The 25,669-nt window shown below is 34.8% G+C and overlaps 2 protein-coding genes across 2 annotated transcripts; one reads left to right on the top strand and one right to left on the bottom strand.

Moving 5' to 3' along the window:
• The first annotated feature begins 2,155 nt into the window (after positions 1 to 2,155).
• LOC106129415 (protein obstructor-E) lies at positions 2,156 to 14,096 on the top strand. Its single transcript, XM_013327972.2, has 5 exons — positions 2,156 to 2,281; positions 11,747 to 11,805; positions 12,109 to 12,271; positions 12,782 to 12,976; positions 13,352 to 14,096. The coding sequence occupies exons 1-5, from the start codon at positions 2,239 to 2,241 to the stop codon at positions 13,570 to 13,572; spliced, it is 681 nt and encodes a 226-aa protein (XP_013183426.1). The 5' UTR covers positions 2,156 to 2,238; the 3' UTR covers positions 13,573 to 14,096.
• Positions 14,097 to 14,578: 482 nt separating this feature from the next.
• Positions 14,579 to 21,279, bottom strand: LOC106129412 (protein obstructor-E). The gene is made up of 6 exons (XM_013327969.2): positions 21,138 to 21,279; positions 18,455 to 18,617; positions 17,891 to 18,009; positions 15,756 to 15,956; positions 15,092 to 15,287; positions 14,579 to 14,775 (listed from the first exon to the last, which is right to left on the bottom strand). The coding sequence occupies exons 1-6, from the start codon at positions 21,178 to 21,180 to the stop codon at positions 14,616 to 14,618; spliced, it is 882 nt and encodes a 293-aa protein (XP_013183423.2). The 5' UTR covers positions 21,181 to 21,279; the 3' UTR covers positions 14,579 to 14,615.
• Positions 21,280 to 25,669: the final 4,390 nt, after the last annotated feature.

Genomic DNA, 25,669 nt, shown 5'->3' with positions numbered 1-25,669 from the left:
TTAAGATTAAACTTTTATAGTAAAAGTGAGTTTATTAATTTATCAACCTAAAACCGTAAATAGACTTTGACCTTGAATGACTAGTGAAAAATATTGGAATGCGGACAACGGAGTAAGAAGCTAAGCGAATGACGGTGCTATTGAGCTATTTGATAATATTATAAACGTAGGGATAAGATAATATCAATAAATATTAGAAAAACCCCTAATTTCCCTGTCTGCATGTAAATGCTAATCTTGGAAAGTAGTTTACCAAATTTGATCGTATTTGACATGTTGAAAAGAGTTTTCTGAGTAAGGTTTATATCTTTAAATGCTACCCTTGCGAAGCCGGGGCGGGTCGTTGGTTATAAGATAAGACGTGATCATACATAATCATAGTATATATCCAACATCTTGAGGATTTGTTAGAGGCTCTACAGTCTATTGATGTGTGTATAAAAAAAAATTGTTTGTCTCAATGTTTACACGAAAACTATTGCTCTCGAATTTGAATGCGGTTTTCCCAGATAATTTTAGCTTGTACGAAATTAAAAACTGGTGTATAAAATTTTTCACTTCCCACCTTGCCAAGAGGCAACACGGATGGTCAAATTTTTAAAGTGAACTAAGTCACACCGATTTCGTATTGTTGCGGACAACAGCCAGTATACTTTATAGTGAAAAAGAACAATTTCATCAGCCTCGCCACTTCAAGAAACAACCTATGCTACATATATTTATGTATTACTTTTAAAAGTTACAGTTTGAACTTTTGCTACTCAATACATACGTAGCACCTATACATATACACAATATCACCATAATATTTACTTAGCTGTCACTCATAACTTAATTTACATAAATAATATCACTTTTTGATTGAAGTCACGCCATTCTTATGTAATAAAATGCAAAATAGCTCATTTTATGTAAAAGTATAGTTCAAAAGGTTGTGAAAAATATGTCAAAATATAATTGAATTTTTTTTTTGGAACATTGTCATAACTTTAAATAGAGTTATAGAAAGGTTATTCCCATGACAGGCAACAATTTTTATTTATCATTTAAATTACAAGGGAACTCATGAACAACCAAATTCGGAGCCCAGGGTGCGCCTTGAAACATGATCCTGGATAAGTCTATTCAATGACTTCCACAATGTCGGCCATGGTTAAGTGAGAAGGCAAGTTTTGTGATAAAGTATCAAATAAGTTATTCAGATCCTACTGGGGTTCGATGTATATATTTTTTTTCTTGCTATGATGAGTTTAGAATGTTAACTAGTAGACTACCACACGGCCAGTTTTTTTTCTGATTTTCTTTGGGTGCACTAAAGAGTTTATCTATCTATCTCTCTAGTTTGTATGTTATTTGAAAATGTGTCAGCGATTCTTTTGAGTGCTAGACTTATATGTAACATATTGTGCTTACTAAACACGCCGTACTGGACTGTATGACCGTTTTCGTAATAGTCGACTTGAACTCGATCTGATACGCACTTATTCATAGTGCAGTTTTCCTACTATCCCTCAAAATATGAATTAAGTTTATACTTACAGCGTGCACCTCTCACAATCGCTACAACTGTAGGTATAGTTTGATTTCATTACTGACCTAATTTTTTGTTATCTATTTTATTTTCTTCGGAGAACATACAGTCACCAACAACAAAAAGTTAACTAATTAACTTACTTGTCGTATCGTAATTTAAAAAATAAGTCATTAACAAACCCATTATTGAGAGTTCATCAGTCAAAATTTTGACAGTAGTGATGAGATGACCTCTTACTTACATGAGAGATGTATCTGCTCTTACTACATTAAAAATTTACTTACACACATACATACATAACATCACGCCTCTTTCCCGGAGGGGTAGGCAGAGACTACCTCTTTCCACTTGCCACGATCGCTGCATATTTCCTTCGCTTCATCCACATTCATAACTCTCTTCATGCAAGCTCGGCGGTTTCGGGTACTTTTGACCTGACCCTTTATCAGGACGTCCTTAATTTGATCAAGATACGTTCGTCTAGGTCTTCCCACTCCGACCTTTCCCTCCACACTCTCCTTGTATATCTGCTTAAATTAAAAATTTACTTAATTAAAAAATAAGCAGTTTAGAATAACCTTAAGTCACTCAATCAAGTGTCGCTGTCCCACCTATAGATAGGACCGCGACGGCCGCCGGTCGGTCGCCGCGTGTCTTGCGCCAGTGTTGCCGCTCCCACCTCGCAGTTAGCACGTCGCGACAACATGAGTGCTCTATACGCGTTCCTCTTCACCTCGCTCGCTTTTGGTAAGACGAATTTTATAGTTTTCAATATTTTTGTGTTAAGGTTGTTATCTGTCAAACGTAAGAGGGATTTGGAATATCTATAAGGACACGCATACGTGAGAGAATGAGATATGTTGAGCTTGCGGTTCGGGATTTGCTTATTTTTTTTCTCACCTTCTTTTGTGTTTTATACATACATATGATCACGTCTATATCCCTTGCGGGGTAGACAGAGCCAACAGTCTTGAAAAGACTGAATGGCCACGTTCAGCTATTTGGCTTAATGATAGAACCGAGATTCAAATAGTGACAGGTTGCTAGCCCATCGCCTAAAAGAGGAATCCTAAGTTTATAAGCCTATCCCTTAGTCGCCTTTTACGACATCCATGGGAAAGAGATGGAGTGGTCCTATTCTTTTTTGTAATAGTGCCGGGAACCACACGGCACTATTACTTTATGTAGCCTGATGTTGGAATGCCTCCGAATCAAATATCTTAAATGAAAATAATTCAATATCGTTGACATAAAATTTGTCATAAGCACCAACATTTTCTATTTCATACTTCAGTATTTTGGCCAGAAATATTGTTAACCCCGCCACAAATATTACGCCAATTCGCAAACTTCAATTAAGTAGGTACAATTATACAATATCGTGTGGTTCCCAGCACCAATTCAAGTGCCGTGTGGTTCCCGGCACCATTACAAAAAAGAATAGGACCACTCCATCTCTTTCCCATGGATGTCGTAAAAGGCGACTAAGGGATAGGCTTATAAACTTAGGATTCCTCTTTTAGGCGATGGGCTAGCAACCTGTCACTATTTGAATCTCAGTTCTATCATTAAGCCAAATAGCTGAACGTGGCCATTCAGTCTTTTCAAGACTGTTGGCTCTGTCTACCCCGCAAGGGATATAGACGTGACCATATGAATGTATGTATGTATGTAATACAATACCTACATTAAATCAAATTCATCTGATTAAACTTCTTGTAAGAAAGTGAAAGTTACTTACAAAGTGTCCTTTACTATAACGTCGCAACGAATAGTATTATCGCGTATTTTGCAACCCTTACGACATTAACTGGTCCCAGCTGTATTATGTCTATATAAGTAATTATCTTTCACATAATAACGGGTTAGTCGACAACGTGCGAAAACCCGATTTCAATTTTCTTGATCCTGGAACTTGTCCGATTTTCAGATAGCGATAATCTTTTTACATAACGTCTTTTAAGTATATACTTCTCGATAATAACGAACAAGCATAGAAACAAATAAGCTTAAAAACGGACAAGTTCTAGGTCGCAAACATTTTCATACCATCTGCACACGTAACCATCTTTGAAAAGGAGATGGCCCAAAACTGCCCTAGAAACGTATACATAAATGTTATTTACCTATAATACTGAAATATTAATTTATTAATTATCACGTATTAATTTTTTTCCTAGAACTTGTCAAAATGATTTTCTATAATAAAAGATTCTTAATCTTATTTCACTTCCTTTCATGGCCTCCTTTACAACAACGAGTTAAGTGTTGCCATTCAAAAGGTTTTTATTAACTTCCCGTACGATTACTGATTTCGATTTAATCGATATTTATGAACATGTACAGTATATACGCTTAGTAGGAAGCGTTATTTTGGGACCGCTTCAATATGTTTAGGTATATTTAATAACAATCTATATATTTTACTTTAAAAATGATTTGTTTGCTTTAAAAATGATTTGGAATTGATTGTGTTACTTAAATCGATAAAAATATATATTTATTAAAAATCGATTTCGAAATAGTGATGGATTGCTTATCGCATCGCCTGTCATAAATCCACGGTGACTCATTCTCTAGACCAGCTTTTACAAATAAATGTCCAAATAAATGAATCGCACTTTGAAACAATGTTTTTTATTTGAGTACTTTTTTCTCCTGAAAATATTAGTAAATCATATTTTTTTTTGTTTTCATTTTCTTTATCATATCTTTTGCAACTAGTTATACATTTAGTTCTGCATAAATATTTAGAAAAAAATCTACTATATGTTCAGTTCAGAGCGTATTTGAATACATGCTGTTTGTGTTGATAGAATTCTCACATACATTACAAATAAATATATATTTCTTTAATATAAAGAATAACCACGCGGGCGAAGCCTCGGGGCAACAACTAGTACCACTTACATACCACAAATAAATACAAACTGAAATGGTACGTTGATTCATGTTCGCACCAGACTAGTTAAGTATGCGACAGTAAAAACTCCTGAATAAAAACTTACAGCAAAAGCATTTTATAAGAAGTTTGTTGATTAATTGAGCCAGTAAATGAGGAAGTTTATTTTTAAGATTGTATACATTTGACAAGTTCCTGAAACTTTTTTCATACAAAATATGAATATACAGTGATTCAAGATTATATAAGAATAGTTGTTATGTGTATACATTCCAGGGCAGTCGTCCATACTTCAACTGGGCCATCTCCTTTTCTTACTCAGGTATCTGAAGGCGTGAAATATGTACTTCTTAAATAAAATGCTTAAATATTTGGCCACAGCCATCAATCCAAATATTTAAAATCCCTACATTAATTTATTTACTGACATACAAATAACAGAAGCTTTGGGTGAATGAAACTAAAATTTCAAATTTGGAGTTTGTGAGTACTACGGTATATCCGAAAATTCTGCTAGAACGGGAAATAAACTAGATTCTTTAATTTAACGCGGGCCAAGTAACAGGCATAATCTAAAATAATGCAAAATACTAACTTATAAATCACTTGAAACTGAATCAGTTAGGTACCTTGTTCTGCTGTAGGTTACCTTATACCTTTCTTTTGTGATAATTTTGTGACACGCAAAAGGTGACGAAAACTATTATAAACTTAAATATAATCTGTATTATTTTATGTTTAATATGTTTAATATGCAATCAGTCATCTTATCAAACATTTATTTATTTCCTTACAATAAAAGCCTTTTCTTTTACTACCTAAAACCGTACATGCAACGTCACCAAAATGTAGGTAACTTAGTCTATGATTATGAATTAATCGATATTAAAATCCAAAAATTGAGGTAATACTCGTAGACGGCCTTTGGTCTATAATTGTTATCGTTTCCGCTGATTGGTTGATTACTCAACGTTTGGAAAGGAGCCGGAATGCGTTGGTTTGTGTTCGAAACTCAAGGCCCACACCTGCGCTTGCGCTGAACCGCGGCATTAAAAATATCATTTGGAACATTTATGGATCTAATTAATGTCTTTCGAAAATTATGAAGAGGTCATAAAGCAATAATGTGACATCCACAAAATGAATTGATATACCTCTAAAATTATTCTTCTACATTAGACCTTTGGAACAATTACGATTTTTACAAAATTGTAAAAGTCTTAAAAACTATTGAACCGATTTTTAAGCTCCAGGTATTTTTAATTTTATCAAAATCTGACTAACGGTTCAAAAGATAGCGCGTATGTCTGTTGTAACGCAATAACTTTAAGATTTGAATTTTCCCCATTACGTTTCCCCAATGGCATTTTATCGAACAGAAGTATCGTTTTCCAAACTTGTACTCCGAAGTATAATGTCGGCTTAAAATATTATAGAAGCGAAAATTATATAATACAAATCTCTTAAAAATAAAAATAGCATTGGGACATGAATCGCGAGTTTTTTACAATCTGTTGACTTATGTTATATAATTTATTGTCAGTCGTCAATATTAAATCAGTACCTACGAGAAAAGTAACTTTTCACACTTCATTGACTATCATACAATGTATTATGTGAGTAAAAAATCTGACCTAAATCTTTATAAAATACTAGATTACGCCTGCGGCCCACGTATTACAGTGTATCCAGTGGATTTTCAGAAATTCTCTCTTATTAGCCCTAGACCAATTATGAATCATAGATGACAAATTTAAATGTATAGCTTTTTTACCATATCATTTCATTGTGTATAGTCTTTTATCGCAAATCATCATCATCGGTCCCCGGCGAATCCCCGGTCTGCAACAGAGTTTCTTTAAACCACTACCTTAACGAGATGATTTAATGGGATTACAGACTGTTGTCCGACAATCTCTAGGCTACACCACAACCAAGCCTAGGATTGGCTTATTTGACTTTTTTTTGGCCTATATTTTTAAGATGCATCCTAATCTTCTGATATCGGCTTCCATATACGTACTAAATTGTATATATGTAGGATATTAAAACTGAGAGGCACTATGAGCGACCGATTGTCACAGAATTTGCACTTGACATGAATTTTAATGATGTATCATATCATATAAATGTACTGACTCACCTTCCGCCTTATTAATTAAAGGCCAAACTTTTGTTATTTCAATGAAATCATTAAATTAAATTATCACGGGAATTATTTTAACCGGATAGAAAACGTATCTATTTTTTTGTATCTGTAACTTAATTAATTTATTGAGCTTTTAATTAAGAAGAATCACATGCAGCTAAATTTGTTGAAGTTTTTATCATTAAATTTGCATTTTTGCTTGAAAAACATTTTATCTTTAAAGTATTAATTATATCAACAACAACGCTGTTCCAGCTACTTAATTAACAATTAATTAACATACTTATGAAAAATAAAAATCACACATCAAAATTAATTATTTTTTATCAATGAGTTTTTGTGTTTCTTGTCATAGATCTTGTAATATTAAAAATTCTTCAGTCGATACAAATCAATACAATTAGTGATGATTTATACCTACTTGTACTGTGAGAAAATGTTAGCTGATAACCTGCTTCTACTGTAATTAAGAATTAGATTTTGTTGACTTTGTCTTGTTATTTCCTTTCATTAGAACTATTTCTAATCTTTCGCAATTCCTACTTATGATCTATCAAAGATTTTGATTTGTTTGTTTAATTACATATCAGCAGGGACTATGAAAAAAATAGCAGTTAACGTTCGGTCCAAATTGATTTATGCTTAGTAATAAAGTGCATAGTAAATTCACCGTAATTTATATTCACAAGTGAAAAGGGAAGTTAAGTCGTCACGCTAAAAGAACATTATGAATAGAGATGTGTCTAAATTGTAGTACAAATATGCCTTTGCTTACACTTGGTGTCATCGTTACGCAACGATCGCCGGCACGTCGAATATCGTGCGTTACGTTCACCCCATCTCATTGTTGATATGATACGTCAATTTTTGGAGACTTTATTGCCAGTAAGGTACGTATATCGGTAGATGATAAATATGTACATATTCTTTAAATATATATATTTTTTTAAAATCTACACTTGTCAATGTACGTACATTTGTCTATGGTATAGATTAAGTAAGAATTGGGAATTGACGTCAATTCTTCCGTCGCTTTTTCTACTCTTTAATAGCGGTAATAACTATAAAATGTTTTCATGAAGTTTAAGTGATACCATGACTTCATTTCCAATATAAAAGATTACGCCATTAACTATATATCTTTCCACTTGCCATGATCTCTACATCCGCAATCCCTACATTTAGGATTGCCGGTCCTGGGTACTTTTGACCAGGCCTTCAACTATTGGACCCTGATTTGATCAAGGGGCATTCATTTTGGCCTCCCCCTTTCCCATTCAAATAGATTTTTACAAAAAAATATTTTGCAACAATCAATAATATAAACTAACGCAAAGTAGGCTCATTTAATTGTTTTTTATCTTCATCACAGTGCAATTAGAACATTTAACATGCGATATTATTATCTACGAAGAATCATAATTTGATGATGGTGCATTAATTGTATCCTATCGGAAATGCTACATTAAGATATTGTTTGCGATTTAATTACATAGTAATCAACTGGGAAGTGGAACTGAAACGCAAGGCTATCTGTGAGCGTAAAAGTATCTTATTTTATTTTCAGTTACATTTTATTTGATACTAGATTATGCCCGCGGTTCCGCTTCGTTTCGTTTTATTATTCGTTTATAGAAAACGCAAATCTCACGTAAACAGTACTACGTTCTGGGATACACGGTGCGCAGTGTTCTGTGAAAAAAGAAAAATATCTGGTGAAATTTTTTATTTATTAAAATTTAATTTCTACAAAATTATTATTTGTATCACATTATCTAGGTTAGGTTAATCATCTTACAATTATCGTTTCACAGACTTAATAAATAAATTCATGGTCTCAATTTGAAATATAACAAGTCTCCTTTCTTCTGCAAACTCATATTGTACACAGATATCAGTAAACATTAGCATCTGCTAAGTAATTCCTATTACATTGACCACAAAAGTACACGTTATTATGTAAAGCGAAATTGTCATTGTTTATTTACCGATTTGCTCAATAGCGGAGTGCCTTGTGACGTAAACTTCACTCGAATGAGAGATTTTACTCACTGGTGTAGATTTGGCCGTGAATCGGATCAGTTGTTGTGCGTTTTATTAACCAGTCGTCATCAATCAATCAATCAATAGATATATAAAATGCTTTTGCGTTTCCAAATGATTGATAGCAACGTTCATCTAAAACGACTGGGTATAGAAAGCTGGAGTTTTGCGTACGTTCGATGATGCTACGACAAGATATCCCGAAATTCCCACAAAACGGAAATAAATAAGATTGATTTATTATCCATATTACGGAGTTGCTGGTATAATCAATTTATAAAGACAAATATTTTAATTTGCTTAACATGTGTATTAAAAATGTGTTATCACTATTATATTGGGTCCTTCAACAAGCGATAGGTGTGCAAATATAAATGGATGAGGCTCAAAAAAGTATTTAAAACTAAACGATAAAAATATGATAATCAGTCCTTTACCTGCAGATGCTTCACGCTAAGAGATTTCCTGTTTATTCGATAATGCAATTGCAAAACGGCGGAAGGCGATCTTGCCATCTATTATGTAACGCTGTCTCAATCGAGGAAATCTTCGGAAACTGTTTGTTGATCGAATACAAACCAATAAGGAAAAATTATATGCAACTTTGTCTTATATAGGCAGTTTTAAGTAAATTCAAAATACCTAGTTAGACGGCAACATATTTTTAATCTAAAATGGATGGTCAAAATCTGGGCCACATTCATTTGCCTTATATTTTTAAATGCGTTTCTTTTGCTAGTTGTTTTCGTCAACAGGAGATATAACACAAGAGTGTTAGATCTCCTTTTTTACCTGAATTCAATGATCAAAATTAATAAAATATAGCTAAAGGTTTCAAAGTGAAAGTAGAGATTATGATATGATCCGGAAGGTGACGCAAGGGTGGAAAAGGTTGAACGGCAGGTAAAGGGAATGCGCAACCAGATGTAGTGGAATAAACCTGTTATTAGTAAAAGTAAATTATTAAAATACCTATATAACATACTGCAAAATGGATAAAGGCTGTGTATATAATACATACATGTGATCGCATCTCGGCGGAGGACTACATCTTTCCACTTCCCATGATCCCCAAATACCTTCGACTACCACCGTTTTAGGGTACTCTTGACACTAGACCGTTATTGTCTAAATCATTTTCAGAAATCCCGTAATTCATTAAATATACACATTAACATATCTCTGACATTTCACACAAATCTCGGATCACGAATCTTGTCATTAATAAACTCCAAAACAGCTAAACTGAAACTTAAAGATTGATTCCAGTTTACTAGAGTTCATCTCTGTCTTCCAAGCTACGGCAAAACGTGTCTCAGTGCGTAGTCAGATAGCTTTGTTGTAAAGTTCAATAAAAAAACTGCAAGTACAATAATCAGTCAATTTTTAGAAGTCGTCACGATACCGGAGTTCTTTCACACGTCAACAATAACACGACATATCTCCATCAAAATCTGAATCTAAGCCGAGCCCCTGACAATGTAAGACCGTATCGCTGGTAATTAACTATGAATTAACTTGCTATGTGACCGTATCATGCACAAGGCTGACCACTATTACTTTCGCCCGAAGTTAGCTGCTGTATACCTAAGGCAAAAATGGTACAGATACAGAACAATAATTCGTAGGTAGACAAGACATACATTCATACATACATATGGTCACGTCTATGTTCCATGCAGGGTAGACAGAGCCAACAGTCTTGAAACGACTGAATGGGCCCGTTCAGCTATTTGGCTTAGTGATAGTATTGAGATTCAAATAGTGACAGGTTGCTAGCGCATCGCCTAAAAAGAATGCCAAGCTTGTAAGCCTATCCCTTAGTCGCCTTTTACGACATCCATGCGAAAGAGATGTAGTGCTCATGTCATCCTATTCTTTTTTGTATTGTTGACGGGAACCACACGGCATTTAACATTCACGTAGTTTGGCACAACTAAAACAGCCCGTAATTACCCGAAACTGATCTGCTCAACACCTTGCATTAGAGTTGTTCGAACCGCCTATTGTGAAGCAAAAGTAAAAGTGGTCGGGGTTGTTACACGGCGTGATTGTACGTATGTATATATGTATGTATGTTGTTGCTCCAGCGAGATAACGGCTGGTCGTGACGTACGGGTTACTTCACTCACGGCGGAAAATCGCAAGTCTGATACAGCTATGTTAAGATTTGATTGTATCTATTGTTTGGTGTCTTCCAATTTTACGTTGTCCCTCTTACTTTTGCGTATCGTCAGTTATACCGCCACAGTGCATCAGGGTCTGGGGTCGGCTTTCCTACATTTATCTTACCATTTTGACCATATATTTATATGTATATATATTTTAAGCTTCTGAAATAAATAAATATGTTAGTTACTGGGTATATAAATCCTTCTTCACTTGAACGCTCTAGGCTTGACTTGAACACGTTTAACTAAACGGCTGTCCCAATTTATCGGAGGTAGAAAGAGGGAATATACATAAAGTCGGAGTGCGCACTTATACACCTTTCATATAAGCATACAGAAGAGACATCTGTTTATTCTTTATGCTTTTGGTCGCGTCGTATGTCTTTTTATCAAATCAATCGAATATCGCCTTCAATAACTTAACTCTAAAGATAGACAGAAGGAATTTACGTTTACGCAAATGAAATGTTTGAAACCAATGAAATCGCTAATTGGGCGACCTCGCAAGGGTTGCTTAACGTCACGCCGCACGCTCACACGAGGGCTATTACTATGAAAGTGTTCGATTAGGTTGCGCTTTGACAGGTAGACCTATTATAGAGTCAACTGAAGCCCTTGAGTTATTCTGGCAATGTATGGCCCGCAGTGTGCCACGTTTCAGGAGTGGATAAGTCTAGTAATTAAGTACATATCTTGTTAATAGGAGGAGGAGGGATATCTTTACCCAGATTTGATAATAATAAAACAAATTTAGTTTGAACAGGAATCGTTACGATAGTTTCTCTCTGAATTCTCCCTAATCATTGTAAAGGATAAATGAAAATCCGTGCCACAATCTCGTTTAAAGAAGTGTTCTAATATCAACTTTGTACTACTATCTTCATGCTTAATCATCATTTTATTGGTAATAATTAACTAATAATATTCCTTTATTTTGTGTATTTCAGCGAATGCAGGCATCTTGTTAGAGCATGCGCCTGCGTGTCCAGAACAGTATGGAGTCCAGGTAAACAAGATTTTTCTAAACGTCTAATCTTCTCGTATTAGTACAATCTCATTATAATACTGGTTTGAGATATTTTTTCCTCCATATTATTCTATTTGAGAGATTACATGAAGAGTACCAAAGACTATCTCAATAAGTAAATATTGGTCTTATTTAACTTTGTCACAAGTCTGCTTTCACTGAATATTAAGCATTTAGTTTCTCGTTCATTCGTTAGACAAGTTTTAAAGCACGGCATAAACATAAAGCTATGTTTGCTGTAGTAAAAGCCTGTAAAAATTTATAGAAATAAATGAATTGCAGGCGTACGCCCATCCCGAGCTCTGCGACCAGTTCTTCTTATGCACCAATGGAACCCTGACTGTGGAGACCTGTGAGAACGGCCTTCTGTTTGACGGAAAAGGCGCGGTGCACAACCACTGCAACTACAACTGGGCAGTCGACTGCGGAGACAGGAAAGCTGACTGTGAGTATCTGCCTTAAAAAAAGCATAGATGTTTTTTCTTTTTAAAATTGGCGTTAGTCCTGGTGATATCGTCACCTCCATAGAGAGCAGCTCACGGTTGTTGTTTGACGATGAACTTGTTCAGGTTTTTACACGAACGACTCACATGTTACCTTGCAGTAGAACTTTACTTATGTGACATAAAGTTACATAACCAGCTGTTTGAATGTGTAGGTTTCCTTACAATGTTCCCTAGTCCGTTATATGTAATGCTACGAAAGCGGGCACATACTGAGCGACTTTTCAATAACTCTTATAAAGCCTCTCCTTTCTTGATATATTTTTAATTAACCTTTAAGATAGAAAGAGAGGGAAGATGAGACTACTAGCCTTGTTAACTTTAAAGAATAGCCGCGCTGGTCGGCAAGATGACAGTCATAGTCGATACGAGACTCGTATACAATTGTACAGAACTGAGTAATTATCCTTTCCTACACTGATTGACCTAAATTTTTTGTAATTTTAATCCAGTGACACCACTATCCACCCCTGGCTGCGAGTACCAGTTCGGGATCTACCCAGACAGCAACGAATGTTCCACCAGCTACGTCAAGTGTGCCTTCGGGATCCCCAACCAGGAGCCTTGCACCCCAGGGCTGGTGTACGATGACCGCACGCATGGCTGCAACTGGCCTGATCTGCTGCAGCCCTTCTGCAACCCTGAAGGTTAGCTTATCTTTTTATGCATCCCCTCACCTTAGTTCCCCGACAGTTACAACTTAAGAATTTTTAAGGCACGAGTGATGCGCAATATTTGAGCTTGCATCTATCTTAGCGCGTATTTTGCCAACGGTCAGGCAGATTTAGGTTAAATGCTGAGTGCATTTGACCTCAATTTGATCATTTAATCTTCCAATATTAAAGATTATCACGTTAAGGTGCTGAAACCAATACTTTTTTTAAATAATTATGTAGACATTTCACTCACATTTTTTACCATTAATCGGTGTTACTACTATTACGTCTCGGACAAAAGTAAAAGTTTCATAGACGTCGTTATCTAGAGCATCGTGATGATAAACTCATTAATTCCGTCCGCAGCGGTCGTTGGCTTCAAGTGCCCCACGAAAGTGCCGTCCAACTCTCCCGCGGCCAAATTCTGGCCATTCCCAAGGTTTCCAGTACCAGGGGACTGCCACAGGCTCATCACGTGTGTGGAGGGACAACCCCGACTCATTACCTGCGAGGAAGGCAAGGTCTTTGATGACCAGAATCTCACTTGTGAGGATCCTGAGCTAGTTCCGCATTGCGGGCACGCGTAATTAACTTACAATTTTTAACTATTGTATTGCAAAATGAAAACGAAACTGTACAGAGTTAAAAGCTGATTCTAAAATTTAAAGTATAATTTTGTAGTGTTCTCAATGAACTCCAATTTTCGCAATATTTCAAAAAATACTCTTTTTCGTGTTAATAATTGTTTTCATACCGCGATATCCTACTATTTATAGTTAAGTTTTTGCTGCAAGAGGTGATGTTTCAAAACCGTTTTCATTTTGCGATACTGTTTATATGTATTTAAATTTTTGTAAATTTCTGGATTTATATTCCACCGAAAACTGTTAATTTAGTTTCGTGAGCAAATCACCGATCTAACCACAAACCTTTGTTGCCAAATACAGAATATTCGTGCGTGATATTAGTTACCGTAGAATTATATATATATATCATGTTTTGACCACGTGAAAGTCATGTTATTATTAATAGGTATATATTTTTTTATATCTGTAAATATTACTGAAAAGAGAAAATGTAAATAGATAATATTGTAATATGTTGAAAAATTAAAAAAATAATAATATATTTTCGTGTCATTTCATTTATCTTCCCAACAGGCAAGCAACAGGCAGAGAAGGCAGGTTATTTTCTAATTACGCGGTATTATTAACCCGTGAAAAAGAATGGGTATGGCGATTTTTTTATTGGCTGTTAACCTTTTTCCTTTCTTTTGGTAAAGCCAAATAAAAAAAAACAGTAAAATCCAAACTTTTTCTATTGTTTTGTGTTGGCATTAAAATTAAATAAATTGTGAAAGGCCAAGGTTTTTTATTCTGATCGCAAGGAGTGTGAAATGATTGTTATAACATTGTAATGACTTGCGCAGGAGCTGCCTTACTGCTAGTTTTGTTTCTTTCTAACTTCAGAGCTTCAGTAGTCACTGTAGGTACAAGTTGTAGTACAAAATATTATAAGATACTTTATGACGGCACTGAAGTGGTAAACATCTGAATGCCTCAGCCAAAATTTAAATAAATAAAACTCAGTAAATGACTTAAAACAATTTTATTACACTAACTACATAAATCTACTCTTCGTCGACCACAGGAGCTGACTTCCCTTTCCCTGGGCGCTGTGGCTTTCTGCGCGAAGGCTGTGAGCTGCTGGATACCTTGGGTTTTAGAGTCGGGGGGTTCTCCAGAGCGTCCAGCTCAGCGTCTGTCAGCTGGCCCTTGTACCAATCAGCGCTGAAAGTGGATGGAGGTTAGCAGATTTTTGGTTGTGCATTTTTATCGTGATAATTTTCCAGAGAGAGATATTTTCTCCTTATTCCGGTTTTGTATAGGTGACGATAAACCCGAATCGTATCACAGCATAATTATATGCTTCTATCATAAGTGCACCTCAAGCTTAAAAAACCGAAACAACAACAAACCGATCAACAGATTACAGACACGACTATTAGAATAGATTTAAATATTCATTACAAGAGAAAATATTGATTCGGGTGTTAAAATAGTACATTCAAAACCTACAAGAAGAAACTAACTAAATATAACATACCACTCAGGCACCTTCCTCGCCCACTCGCACCGCTTGTTGACGTCATCGAACGCTTGTCCGAGCTTGCATCCCGAGCGGCGAGGAGTGTTCCCATTGATGCACACGTAGAAGAACTGGCAGTCTTCGGGATCGGCGTAGCGGGGGTGGGTGAGACCAAACGTCTCGTTCACGGCGGGGCAGTCGAATTTGAACACGTCTGGGAAAGAATTTGGGTTTTGAAAAGTGGGTACACGCTGTATCACCCATGACTCTTCTAATTAACATGGGAGGGTTCTTAGAACAACGCGGGCCGGTTCCGGAAAGCCGAGGGAGGAGTGGCTAGCCGCTCTCACTAACAGCAGTAACAGTGCACACTTTCTTGGCTCTTCAGAGTAAATTTTATATAATATTTATGTTCAGTTGATAGACATAGATATGGACGGTGTAAAATATTGTGGTATCTGACAATGTGTTGATTTCGGTAACGTGGATATCTACCCCTTTTTTGAAGCTTTTCACAGACTGTTAATTCGCTCTCATATACCTTTTTTTCTCTAAGCTTGAAGTTAAGGTAGTAAAACATCCTCGAATTTTTTTTTTGCTCTTAAATCTCACCAGCCAATCACAGCGCTTACTCGTTTAAAATCAGTTTGCAATTTCATCAGTTATTGTGACTACTACTTACCAGAAGCAGCACATCCCTTCTTCTTGGCCTCGTCGGGCCACGTGCAGATGCCGGTCTTCTCGTTGTAGACCAGGCCGTCGGGGCAGGTGATCATGTTGAACTTGCCGTCCACGCAGTAGTAGAACTTGCCGCACTCGGACGGGTCCTCGTGGGAGAAGTAGCCGTTCAGACGGGGGCAGTGAAGAGTTGGAATTGGAGTCTCTGTAATGACGATATTTTTTTTATAGAAGAATAAATTTAAGAATGAGAAAACGACAGGCTGTTTCTAAGACACATTTTTGTCAATTCATTAAATTTTAACTAACTTTTCAGTTTTCGACGCTGTGGTATGGCGATACAAAGTCGCTAAGTCAAATCCTGGGTGAATTACATCAGCGAGTTACAAAGAAATTAAAATAGTTTTTTTTTAAATTGTTTATTTTTTATATTACACAAACTTCGCCTTTTTTAAATTTATTTGCATGGAAAGTCCTATTTTAAAACTTCTCTACCTCTGAGAAGAATGTACCTTGTCTTAGATACCCATATTATTATGTAAATCATCAGTCAATGTATAGACCGTCTTTTTGCATATGCAAAAAAAATATTAACATAAGATTAAAGACTATATAAGATGACTAACACAGTAATAATATTACTTGTTGCTTGTCTTGTATCAATAAATTTTATTTATATATTTGATTTCCAGTTACTTATACTGAGAAATCGAACCCAAAACTGGTTTTTGTTAAAATTATATTCGCATAAACATACAATCATTTAAGTTATGCAAAATACGAGTAATAACAATTACACAGAAATTAATTCAGATCTATGCCTGTCTGCTAAATAATTATTTTAGTAGGAAAAATACGACATGAACACATTGCATTTATAATTAAGTAGATACTGTAGCATGAACTTATTACACATATTTTTGAATTGTGACAGATTGACATGCCAAGACATAAAATATGTTTAGAAACAAAAGAAAAGTAAGTAGACATAATCCGCCTTCCGCCTACATGTCAGAGTATCTAGTTAATTATACATGTCAAATAATTCATATTACTCTAATCTAATTTGCATAAAGATTTCATATTAGTTATTCTTGTTGTTTAGTAACCCGATGCCCAGCCCAGATATAAAATAATTGAATGAGGAATAGGTGGGTCTCAGAGCAAAATATAAATGTGATACCAAGCGTCAAATTCGAGAGCAAATAAGCATTATTTAACAATACTAAATCTTTTGAACATCTAACGAAGTGATAATGACACCTTCAGCAAGCGCATTTTAAATATACACTCAAGTAGACGACAGCGTAGACAGTTTTAACAGTGTAAAATTTTCAGTATGGAACTATAGCGCAACTCCCTCTCACAGGTCTTAACGGCACAAACGCAGTGTTTCACGCTACAAGGCCACACTTCCCTTGAGAATGGAAAGTTGTCTCGATATTCTATAATCTGTTGTCAACACGTGTTCCGGCACACGACCTTTAGATGATAAACAGGTTTAAAAATAACCTGATGTATCTTCTACCAAGTTGAATTGGAAAAATATGTTTTGTCCATGCAAACTATTTGCAAGTTTATTTGCGATATATTTACGACATTAAGATAAAACAATACATGATCCGACCAAACAACAATCACGAATTGAATGAGACTATATTTTCCGAGATAAAAATCGTTCATTGTTTCTTAAAACATACGAAATATATTTGCATAATCAGCTTTGTTGTATCTTTTGAGAGGAAACTAGTTTATGATATGTTGTTGGTAATGCTGTACACAACTACTGTTGTTTAAAGGCGGCCAACAAAAACATTTTTTAATTTATTTATTTATATATTTATTTATTTATTATATACATCTTAATAAATATATTGCATCATAAAAATGCATCTCATCAGATCATCAAAGTCATCACTTACTCATGATATTGCGCCAAGTCAATTGGAATAATATGTTCTGATGTGACACAGTGATACTTCATAAAAAACACAAAAACATGCTGTAGTTCGGGTTATATGCATAAGTCAGGATCATCTCACCTTTAGTAGGATTACCGTTCCTTTATTTAGTCGTCGTTAGACTACCTGATGAGTGATTTTCCTACGTTGCCATAAATAATGCAATTAAAAAACTTACGATATTTGGGCCTTTGAGAGCAGTCAATATTGAAGGGCAAGTCACATTTCTCCTCCATCGGGCTGTAGTCGTTGAAAACCATGCCGTCTGGACACAGCTTCTCGATGATCTCGCCGTCTCTGGAAAAGTATGGATAAAAACTTAGATTTTTTTCATAAAGCATTTATTTGAGACACAACAATTAGAAAAAAAAATTGTATCTTAATTACTAATAAAAAACATAATTTTGGTTCAATACATTATTTCCATTCAAAGACTTCATAACCTTACGTCGTATAAAATAAGTCATTTTGATTCGACTTTCTAAAATAAATTAGTAATCGCAAAGTCTAACTAATAACTTCAAACGACAAGACTTCCAAAAACGCGGCAATATAAAATTTTTAACAAAAGTTTTTAAGTAAAATCAATTTCATTTCAGTTTTATAAACAGTCCAAGTCTTTAAGTCTTAACCGTGAAACTTCTAAATGATAAAATAAAGGAGTCGTTTATGAGAACAATTTATTACATTGTTATTGTGATTACGTATTAATTGCAGTGTTAAGTAAATTTTTATATCTCACCTGCATTCATAGTACTTGTCGCACTGCTCGGCGTCTGCGAAGAAGCCATCATCAGGACAGGAGTTGGTGATCTCGGCGTCGCGTTCAGCATCCTGGGCCACCCGAGCGGGGGGGTTGGCCGGCTTCTTCCGCGAGTTCTTTGGTACTGCTGATGATGCTAATACTGAAACAATTAGATACATATGTACATACATATAATAATGTCTATATTCCTTGCGGGGTAGACAGAGCCAACAATCTTGAAAATATTAAACGATCACTTTCAGCTGTTTGGCTTAGTGATAGAATTGAGATTCAAATAGTGACTCAAATAGTGGTTGCTAGTCTATCGCCTTAATGAAGAATCCAAAGTTTATAAACCGATCACCTAGTCGCCTTTTACGTTATCCATTAGAAAGAGATAGAATGGTCGTATAATTTTTCTACTGGTGCCAGGAACCACCAGGCATCGATGATAATTAATAAACTTTTAATACGTTCTAGCAAAAGGTCAGGTCAAGAGTACCCGAAACCGACAAGCTTGCATAGTTGCAACTTAAAGGTTAAATTCGTTATTAGTTTATGATTAAGGAAAGTAAACAGAAAATCGTTTCTATAAAGAACAACCGTTGCTTTGTAAGGTTTTTGGTCGTGCAAAGACTATTAATGTATTGTTATTACAATTTGAGACGTTATATTTCTTCAGTTCAGCTGTTTAGCTTAATAATAGAATTAAGATTTAAATAGTGACAAGTTGCTAGGCAATCTCCTGCAAAAGAATTCCAAGTTTATAAGTATATCCCTTACATATTTAACCTTTAGGCGCTATTCACGAATTGTGATAAGACACATACCCTTATTCTCACTGTCTCTTATATTACCTGCCTTTTCGGTTCATATCGTCCATGTCCCATTATCGATTAATTAGATAATGTCTTATCAAAATTCGTCTAAGGATCTATAAACTGAGTCGTGATAAATATCAGCTTCGATCTCTTCCCCAGGGTGGATGATACCTAGATAAACAGCATATCAGTGATGATAATATATTTTTACTTTTATTTAAAGTGAACATAAAACAAAGCCGAGTTGGCAAGCGTACTGATTTCTCCGTTACCTAACACGCGTGGGGTCGCGCTGAGCGGAACGAAATGCACGGTGACACAATATTGCCAATATTTGGCCAACGTTCGATGACCTTCGTTTTGTTACTCATTTGAGGAAAATTAAGTTCATTAAATAAGTTCTTTTTTTAAATTATTTGTTACCTTAAGATGCTTAAGAGCTTTTATATTTTATTACTCATGTATAGATACAATGTAAAGTAGAAAGGAAGAGAATTGTTATTAATTAATTTTATTAATAGAAAATCGGTCTACAGCACGATGATTCCGTAGGAATATATTGGGCAAATATTTTAATAAAAATTGACAGACGCGTTGATGTCTTTTCCTCGCGCGGTGTACTGTCAATGTTACTTTTAAATTCATTGGCATTTTCATTATTTTTCATAACAAGTTCTTGGTTCAAAGCTTTAAAAACTCAATTAAGTACTTACAAGTATCGCCTGAATCCCTTACGGGAGTGCTAAAGTCAGCATAATTCGCGAAGGTCATATTTAGCTTAATATCTTAATTATGAAGATTCAGAGAGATCACAGAGACAAGTTGCATCGCCCAATATAAAGAAAGAATCCCAATTTAATAAAGTTTTCCCTTGATTATCGTTTAGGAACTGAGCGGCCAGGGAAGCAGCTGGCGGGATATTTCCTTCATTACCAGACCACTAGGATTTTCGATAAAAGCCAAGGTGTATGTAGTAGCCTTCCTGTTAAGTAGATATTCTGATAAAATAAATAATATACTCGTATTATACACGGTTATACGAGAATACTACAACTCAAAAAAAACTTGGAAAATTACCTCTTTTCAAATAATTGCTGTTACAAGCAGTACAATAATTAGGTAATATTATGAGTAATTAAATGTTTATAATCAAGGATGTTGAAATACAAAACGGCATGTAGGTTTGTAATCAAATTGACCTACAAATTGTTTGACCTTTTTAATATTCAAAACATGTAAATCCGCAGGTTTCTTTGGCATTCAAACTAATTGATCTTTTATATTCATTGTACTTGAAAGAAATTATTGCAATTAATAAATTATTTATAATTTCAAAAATAATTATTTTGGTCTTTTTGTACAAATAAAAAATAATTTTAGTGCCAAATCGACAATCAGACGAGCGGAATTGCGGGCATAAGCTATTAACTGTATAATTTACACTTACTGCATAACTTTACTGTTTTTATAAAAACTGTATTTTATTTTACTTACAATCTTTCTTTTCTATTTCCCTTCTACCATTGTGTTAGTAATTGTAAAACTTTTGTACTTTTCATATTATTTTGTATATTCTCATAATTGAACTTTAGCTGAATTTTGTGAGAAAATTAATGATTGAAAATCTGGTAACATATAAATAACATACAATTTATATGTACAAAAATTTATTCGTGACTCTTTCTCGGAGGGGTAGGCAGAGACTACATCTTTCCACTTTGCCACAATCAGTGCATACTCCGTTCGCTTCATCCACATTCATCACTTTCTTCATGCAAGATCATCGGTTAATATAATATATATATATATATAAATTAAACATACTTATTAAAAAAATATCGGTTTAAACCAAAACTTACCTACTAAACATAAAAGTACTACACCCACGCATCTGAACGCCATCTTGAATATGGAACACTATATGTCACTTAACTCTAACTTAAATGTCACTATTATGTGACTTTTTAAAGTTGGTATATAAACTTGAACGCCGCTCCGCTATCAACGGCGCACTGAGTACAACACTTTTTGTCGACCTCACTTACCTCCTCGGCGAAAGGTAGGTTCGATACTCCCCTCTCCTTCCCACTTATGTTAACTCACATGCAGTCGTCCTCTTCCCTCACGAGCGAGCCATTAGATCCAGTTATTGTTGAACGTGCACTGCAAGAATATTAGCTGTCAAACCTGAATTAGATGCAGTATGCAATTTATAATTAGAAATAACTAATAATCGAAGCTATCAAAAACTTGATAGGCACTTGGAAAGGAAAGTTCTTGGAATTGTTTAAATTAAAATCATTGAATAGTAATTAAAAATATTGCGTATTGTTATTTACATTTAATAGTGTAGGTATTGTGTCTCACAAAGTAATATGTTACAAGACGCCCGCGCCTCTGCCCGCGTATATAGAAAAATCCCAGCGGTTTGGTCTTTGCGTTGTCTGTCAGTCAGTCAGTCAGTTATAAATATATTATGATCATATGAGATGGCACAGTGATATTGAACGGGAATTTCTTTACGCAAGCAAAGCCGCATGCTTCCCCTAGTTTAATCATAAAAATCTTAGAACACAACAATAAAAACAATAATGTCATTTGAAGTCGCGTGCGCATCTCTATTTCGCTTTCTTGCATAGAGAAAGTGGCCATTACATAGAAAAACGTACGAGTAACGTCGCATCGCATCTTTATCCCTTACGGGGCAGATATAGCCAATAGATACTAGACTCTCTTTAAATTTTAACTCTTTTCTCTCAATCTTTGCGTTTTTTCAGTTGCACTCTCCGATACTTTAGACGCTTATTATTTGTTAAATTTTAACGTTATTCTGTGTGAATAAATATAAAAACGGTACTATAGTCAAGAATATTCTGCTATTCTAGATATATTATAACTACGACAGTTTGTAAGGATGTGTGGATATGTGTGTATTTGTTACTCTTTCACATAAAAACTATTGAACGTATTATCATGAAACTTTGCATTAATATATGTACGTTAGACATTAATAAGTTAAAATTTGTATAAAATGAAGTACTTTCAACTTACTAGTCTTATTATTTTTATTACAGGGGAATCTAATTCAACTTGTCGTGCTTCTTACAGTAAATTCTTACGAGAAAAAGAGTAGTTCTGTTCTTAAGACTTATTCTTGACGGCCGCTGTGGCGTGTGGCCTGTGACACCGGAGGTTCGAATCCCGACATGATGAGGACCGAACTTTGTCTGATTGTCCTTGGTCTTGGATGTTTATCTATATAAGTATTTATTATAAAATATAGTATGGTTGAGTTAGTATTTCGTTATACGAGTCTCGAACTTACTTCGAGGTTAACTTAATCTGTGTAATCTGTCTCGTATATATTTATATTTATTTAAGAGTCGGGAACCACACAGCGAAGCAATGTTCTAACATTAAACATTAAAAAATACCAATTTCTTCTACATCAGCGCCGCAGATTTCTGCATTCTTAAGCGATTTCATCAGGAGCGGCGAGAAATATGGTTATTCCAGTACAAGCGTGGGCTTGTTTTAGCCGCCATTACAAAGCGAATACAGAGACAAAGCTTAAATTAATCAAACTAATAATGTTCTCACATATTACTATATTTTTTTAAATCGTCAGATGGCTGATTTATTTCACAGGAAATATTTTGATTTTCCTAGCAAAAGAGATAATATTCAGTCAGCGAATTGAATTGCATTGGCACTTTTGTTATTTTTATTTTCGTTCTATCTTTCGTTGTCTGAAATTCTGCTTTTCTATAATATGTAATCACGTCTATATTCTCTAACAGAAAGGCCACGCTCACCTTCATGGCTTCGTATTTATTTTCACTTCTTTCTGTTTGCCGATTGAATGGAAGAGCACTTCGTTCGTTGTTTTTTTTTGTAGATGGTGTTAAATTGTCGATTTTATAGATGGCGCTAAAGTCAAGCAGGCGAAGTTACGGGTCAAAGCTAGTAAAGGTAAAACAACGACGAGTTTATTTCTATCGCTTTTATATTTTGTAACATCTCCGCCAATAGCAAGTCGTATCAAATTCGCACGCGCTATATTGTCCGTAGTTTCATTTCGGTCGGCTTAAAGGCGCCTTTTATGGAGATAGACGCATTATGGACAGGATAAGGGAAATGAACATAAATTTTATACCCTCAAGTGGGACACGTTTCTAGTTGTTTTAAGAGAAATTGTATATGGGATATTATAGAGTGATTTAATGAAAAGAAATATAAAATGAGACTATAAAGTTTGAGTACTAATTTAACAAGAACCTTACCCATGTAATATGGCTTAGTGGTTTAGGTTTCCTGGTCAGTTAACTGAATGTATAGGTATAGGTTATCACCTATACGTCAATTGTTTTTGTCTTTTATTTATCAATAAACGTATTTACTTACCTCGTGCTAACGAAATTATTGTATGTTGATATGATATATTACGATAACGTATAATTCTCAAAAGTCCTACGTAAAGAAAACTCTGTAAAAACGCGTATAAGTGTAAACTTACTTATTTAAAAAATCCGAAACCATGAATCATCGTTAAATCATTCACTTTATTCTCACTATGAAAGTCATGTAACTACAGTCAACTACATAAACAAATACTATGACAAAAACATTGTTAGGAAACCTGCACATTCAGGCAACTGGATATGTAAGCATGGCCCAATATAGGTTTTGTTCGTCTGCAAAAATTGCGGAGGTCAAACGGGAGTTACTTCCTGTAAAAACCTGACCTACCCAATACGGGATTACGATCAAAGGCGCACCGCAGGCACCTCTCCAGATAGTAAGGAGGACATACACATAGTGTCTATATGTATATACAGGTAGACAGAGCCAACAGTCTCCAGCCAACGTAAGGAGGAAACCGGGACTATCGAAATTAAAGCCAATAAAATATATAAAAATAACACAAATAAAATATAATAATGAAATAGAAGAAAATAATAGCTAATGTTAATATCCGAAAATAAAGTAAATTTTTTTTATAAATATTTTTTTCTAATCTATCTTCCTAATCATAAGATCGTAGTTTCTATACTAAATTATGTTTTCGACTGTACACACATTATCATATCGTAGCATCTTAATAAAAAAGGTAGTAAGTTATAAGTACTACCATGATGCGGGTTTTAGAAGGTGTTCGTGACATATCAATTAATGTCGATTTGATAAGATGCAGGTGAAAGGTATTCTTACAACCATTACATTGCAAGAATTGGTGTAGTTCTCTTAATTTCATTGGTCGTGTATTAATTTTTTGTGCAATGCGTGTAACCACACGGCTCTAATGAAAACTGGCACCAATAGAAACAGAACAGGATCACTCCATCTCATTCCTGTGGATGTCGTTAACGTGACTAAGGGATAGGCTTATATAAACTTGGGTTTCTTCTTTTAGGCGATGTCCTAGCAACCTGACACTATTTGAATCTTAATTTTTTCATGAAACCAAACAGCTGAACGTGGCCTGTCAATCTTTTCAAGACGCAAGGGAAGCCGTGATGTGTGTATGATTTTTTAATAATCTTACATTGCTATTGCTAAAACAACTCATATGAAAATAAAAATTACATAATTCTATAGAAACAAATATGATATTTAACTTAAAAAAGAGGATGCCTTAGGCTTAAATAATATTCTCTGTAATTAATTATTTTATTGATAGTCCTTCTCAGGAATTAAATGTATCATTTAAAAGGACCTCTTCATAAGGATATTTAAATTTATGTACAGACTAAGTAATATATCTTCCTTTTCCAAGAAAGACACCCTGGACCCAAATTAATTGAACAGAACCTAGCGAAAGGCGTTGGCGGCCTCGTAATTAAGAAAGATGTGTAAAATAAGTCCTAAACGAGGCGCACGCGCACTCCTGGGGCGATAGAGCGATTCCAATATCTATATACAGGGAGAAATGTAAAAATTCCTGCCGTTGCTCAAATATTATGTTCAAATATGATATATTATATGAGAAATTGTGATGCGGATAAAAATAGGAACAACATAATAACTTATTGTGACCGTTATTAAATTGAAGTTACAATCTTAAAAATCCTTCTTGCGTTACGCGACTTGTAAACAATATTTTGGAAGAGTTTTTAATCATGTTAAAATCATGTATCTGTATCATCCGGCGTAGCTTCGGGGAAAAGCTGGATTTTTTTTTATTCATGCGTTTTATCACGAATACTTACGTTTGCCTATCAGCTAAGTGCAGATTCAAATAATGCACTCACCCACAGTTTATCTTACCACAGCCTTAATTCGAATCACACTTTTTAAAAATGCATTTCTGTGTTAAAAGCATTTAAGTGTTTCATAGTTACTTCGATTTTGTGTACATGTATGTGCAGATCTCTAGATTGTTTGTTGGTTC

This window comes from Amyelois transitella, chromosome 4 (genome assembly GCF_032362555.1).
Source record: "Amyelois transitella isolate CPQ chromosome 4, ilAmyTran1.1, whole genome shotgun sequence".
NCBI lineage: Eukaryota > Metazoa > Arthropoda > Insecta > Lepidoptera > Pyralidae > Amyelois > Amyelois transitella.
Note: the sequence above shows the minus strand (reverse complement) of the source record. Positions and strands in the feature narration are given on the sequence as shown.

Excerpts from the sequence above, each read along its gene's own strand:
- LOC106129415 (XM_013327972.2), top strand. The coding sequence starts at position 2,239 with ATGAGTGCTCTATACGCGTTCCTCTTCACCTCGCTCGCTTTTG. Across the intron at positions 2,282-11,746 it reads CTTCACCTCGCTCGCTTTTG|CGAATGCAGGCATCTTGTTA; the intron begins GTAAGACGAATT and ends TGTGTATTTCAG. Across the intron at positions 12,272-12,781 it reads CGGAGACAGGAAAGCTGACT|TGACACCACTATCCACCCCT; the intron begins GTGAGTATCTGC and ends ATTTTAATCCAG.
- LOC106129412 (XM_013327969.2), bottom strand. The coding sequence starts at position 21,180 with ATGGCGTTCAGATGCGTGGGTGTAGTACTTTTATGTTTAGTAG. Across the intron at positions 18,618-21,137 it reads AGTACTTTTATGTTTAGTAG|TATTAGCATCATCAGCAGTA; the intron begins GTAAGTTTTGGT and ends TAATTGTTTCAG. Across the intron at positions 15,957-17,890 it reads CTCTCAAAGGCCCAAATATC|AGACTCCAATTCCAACTCTT; the intron begins GTAAGTTTTTTA and ends TCGTCATTACAG.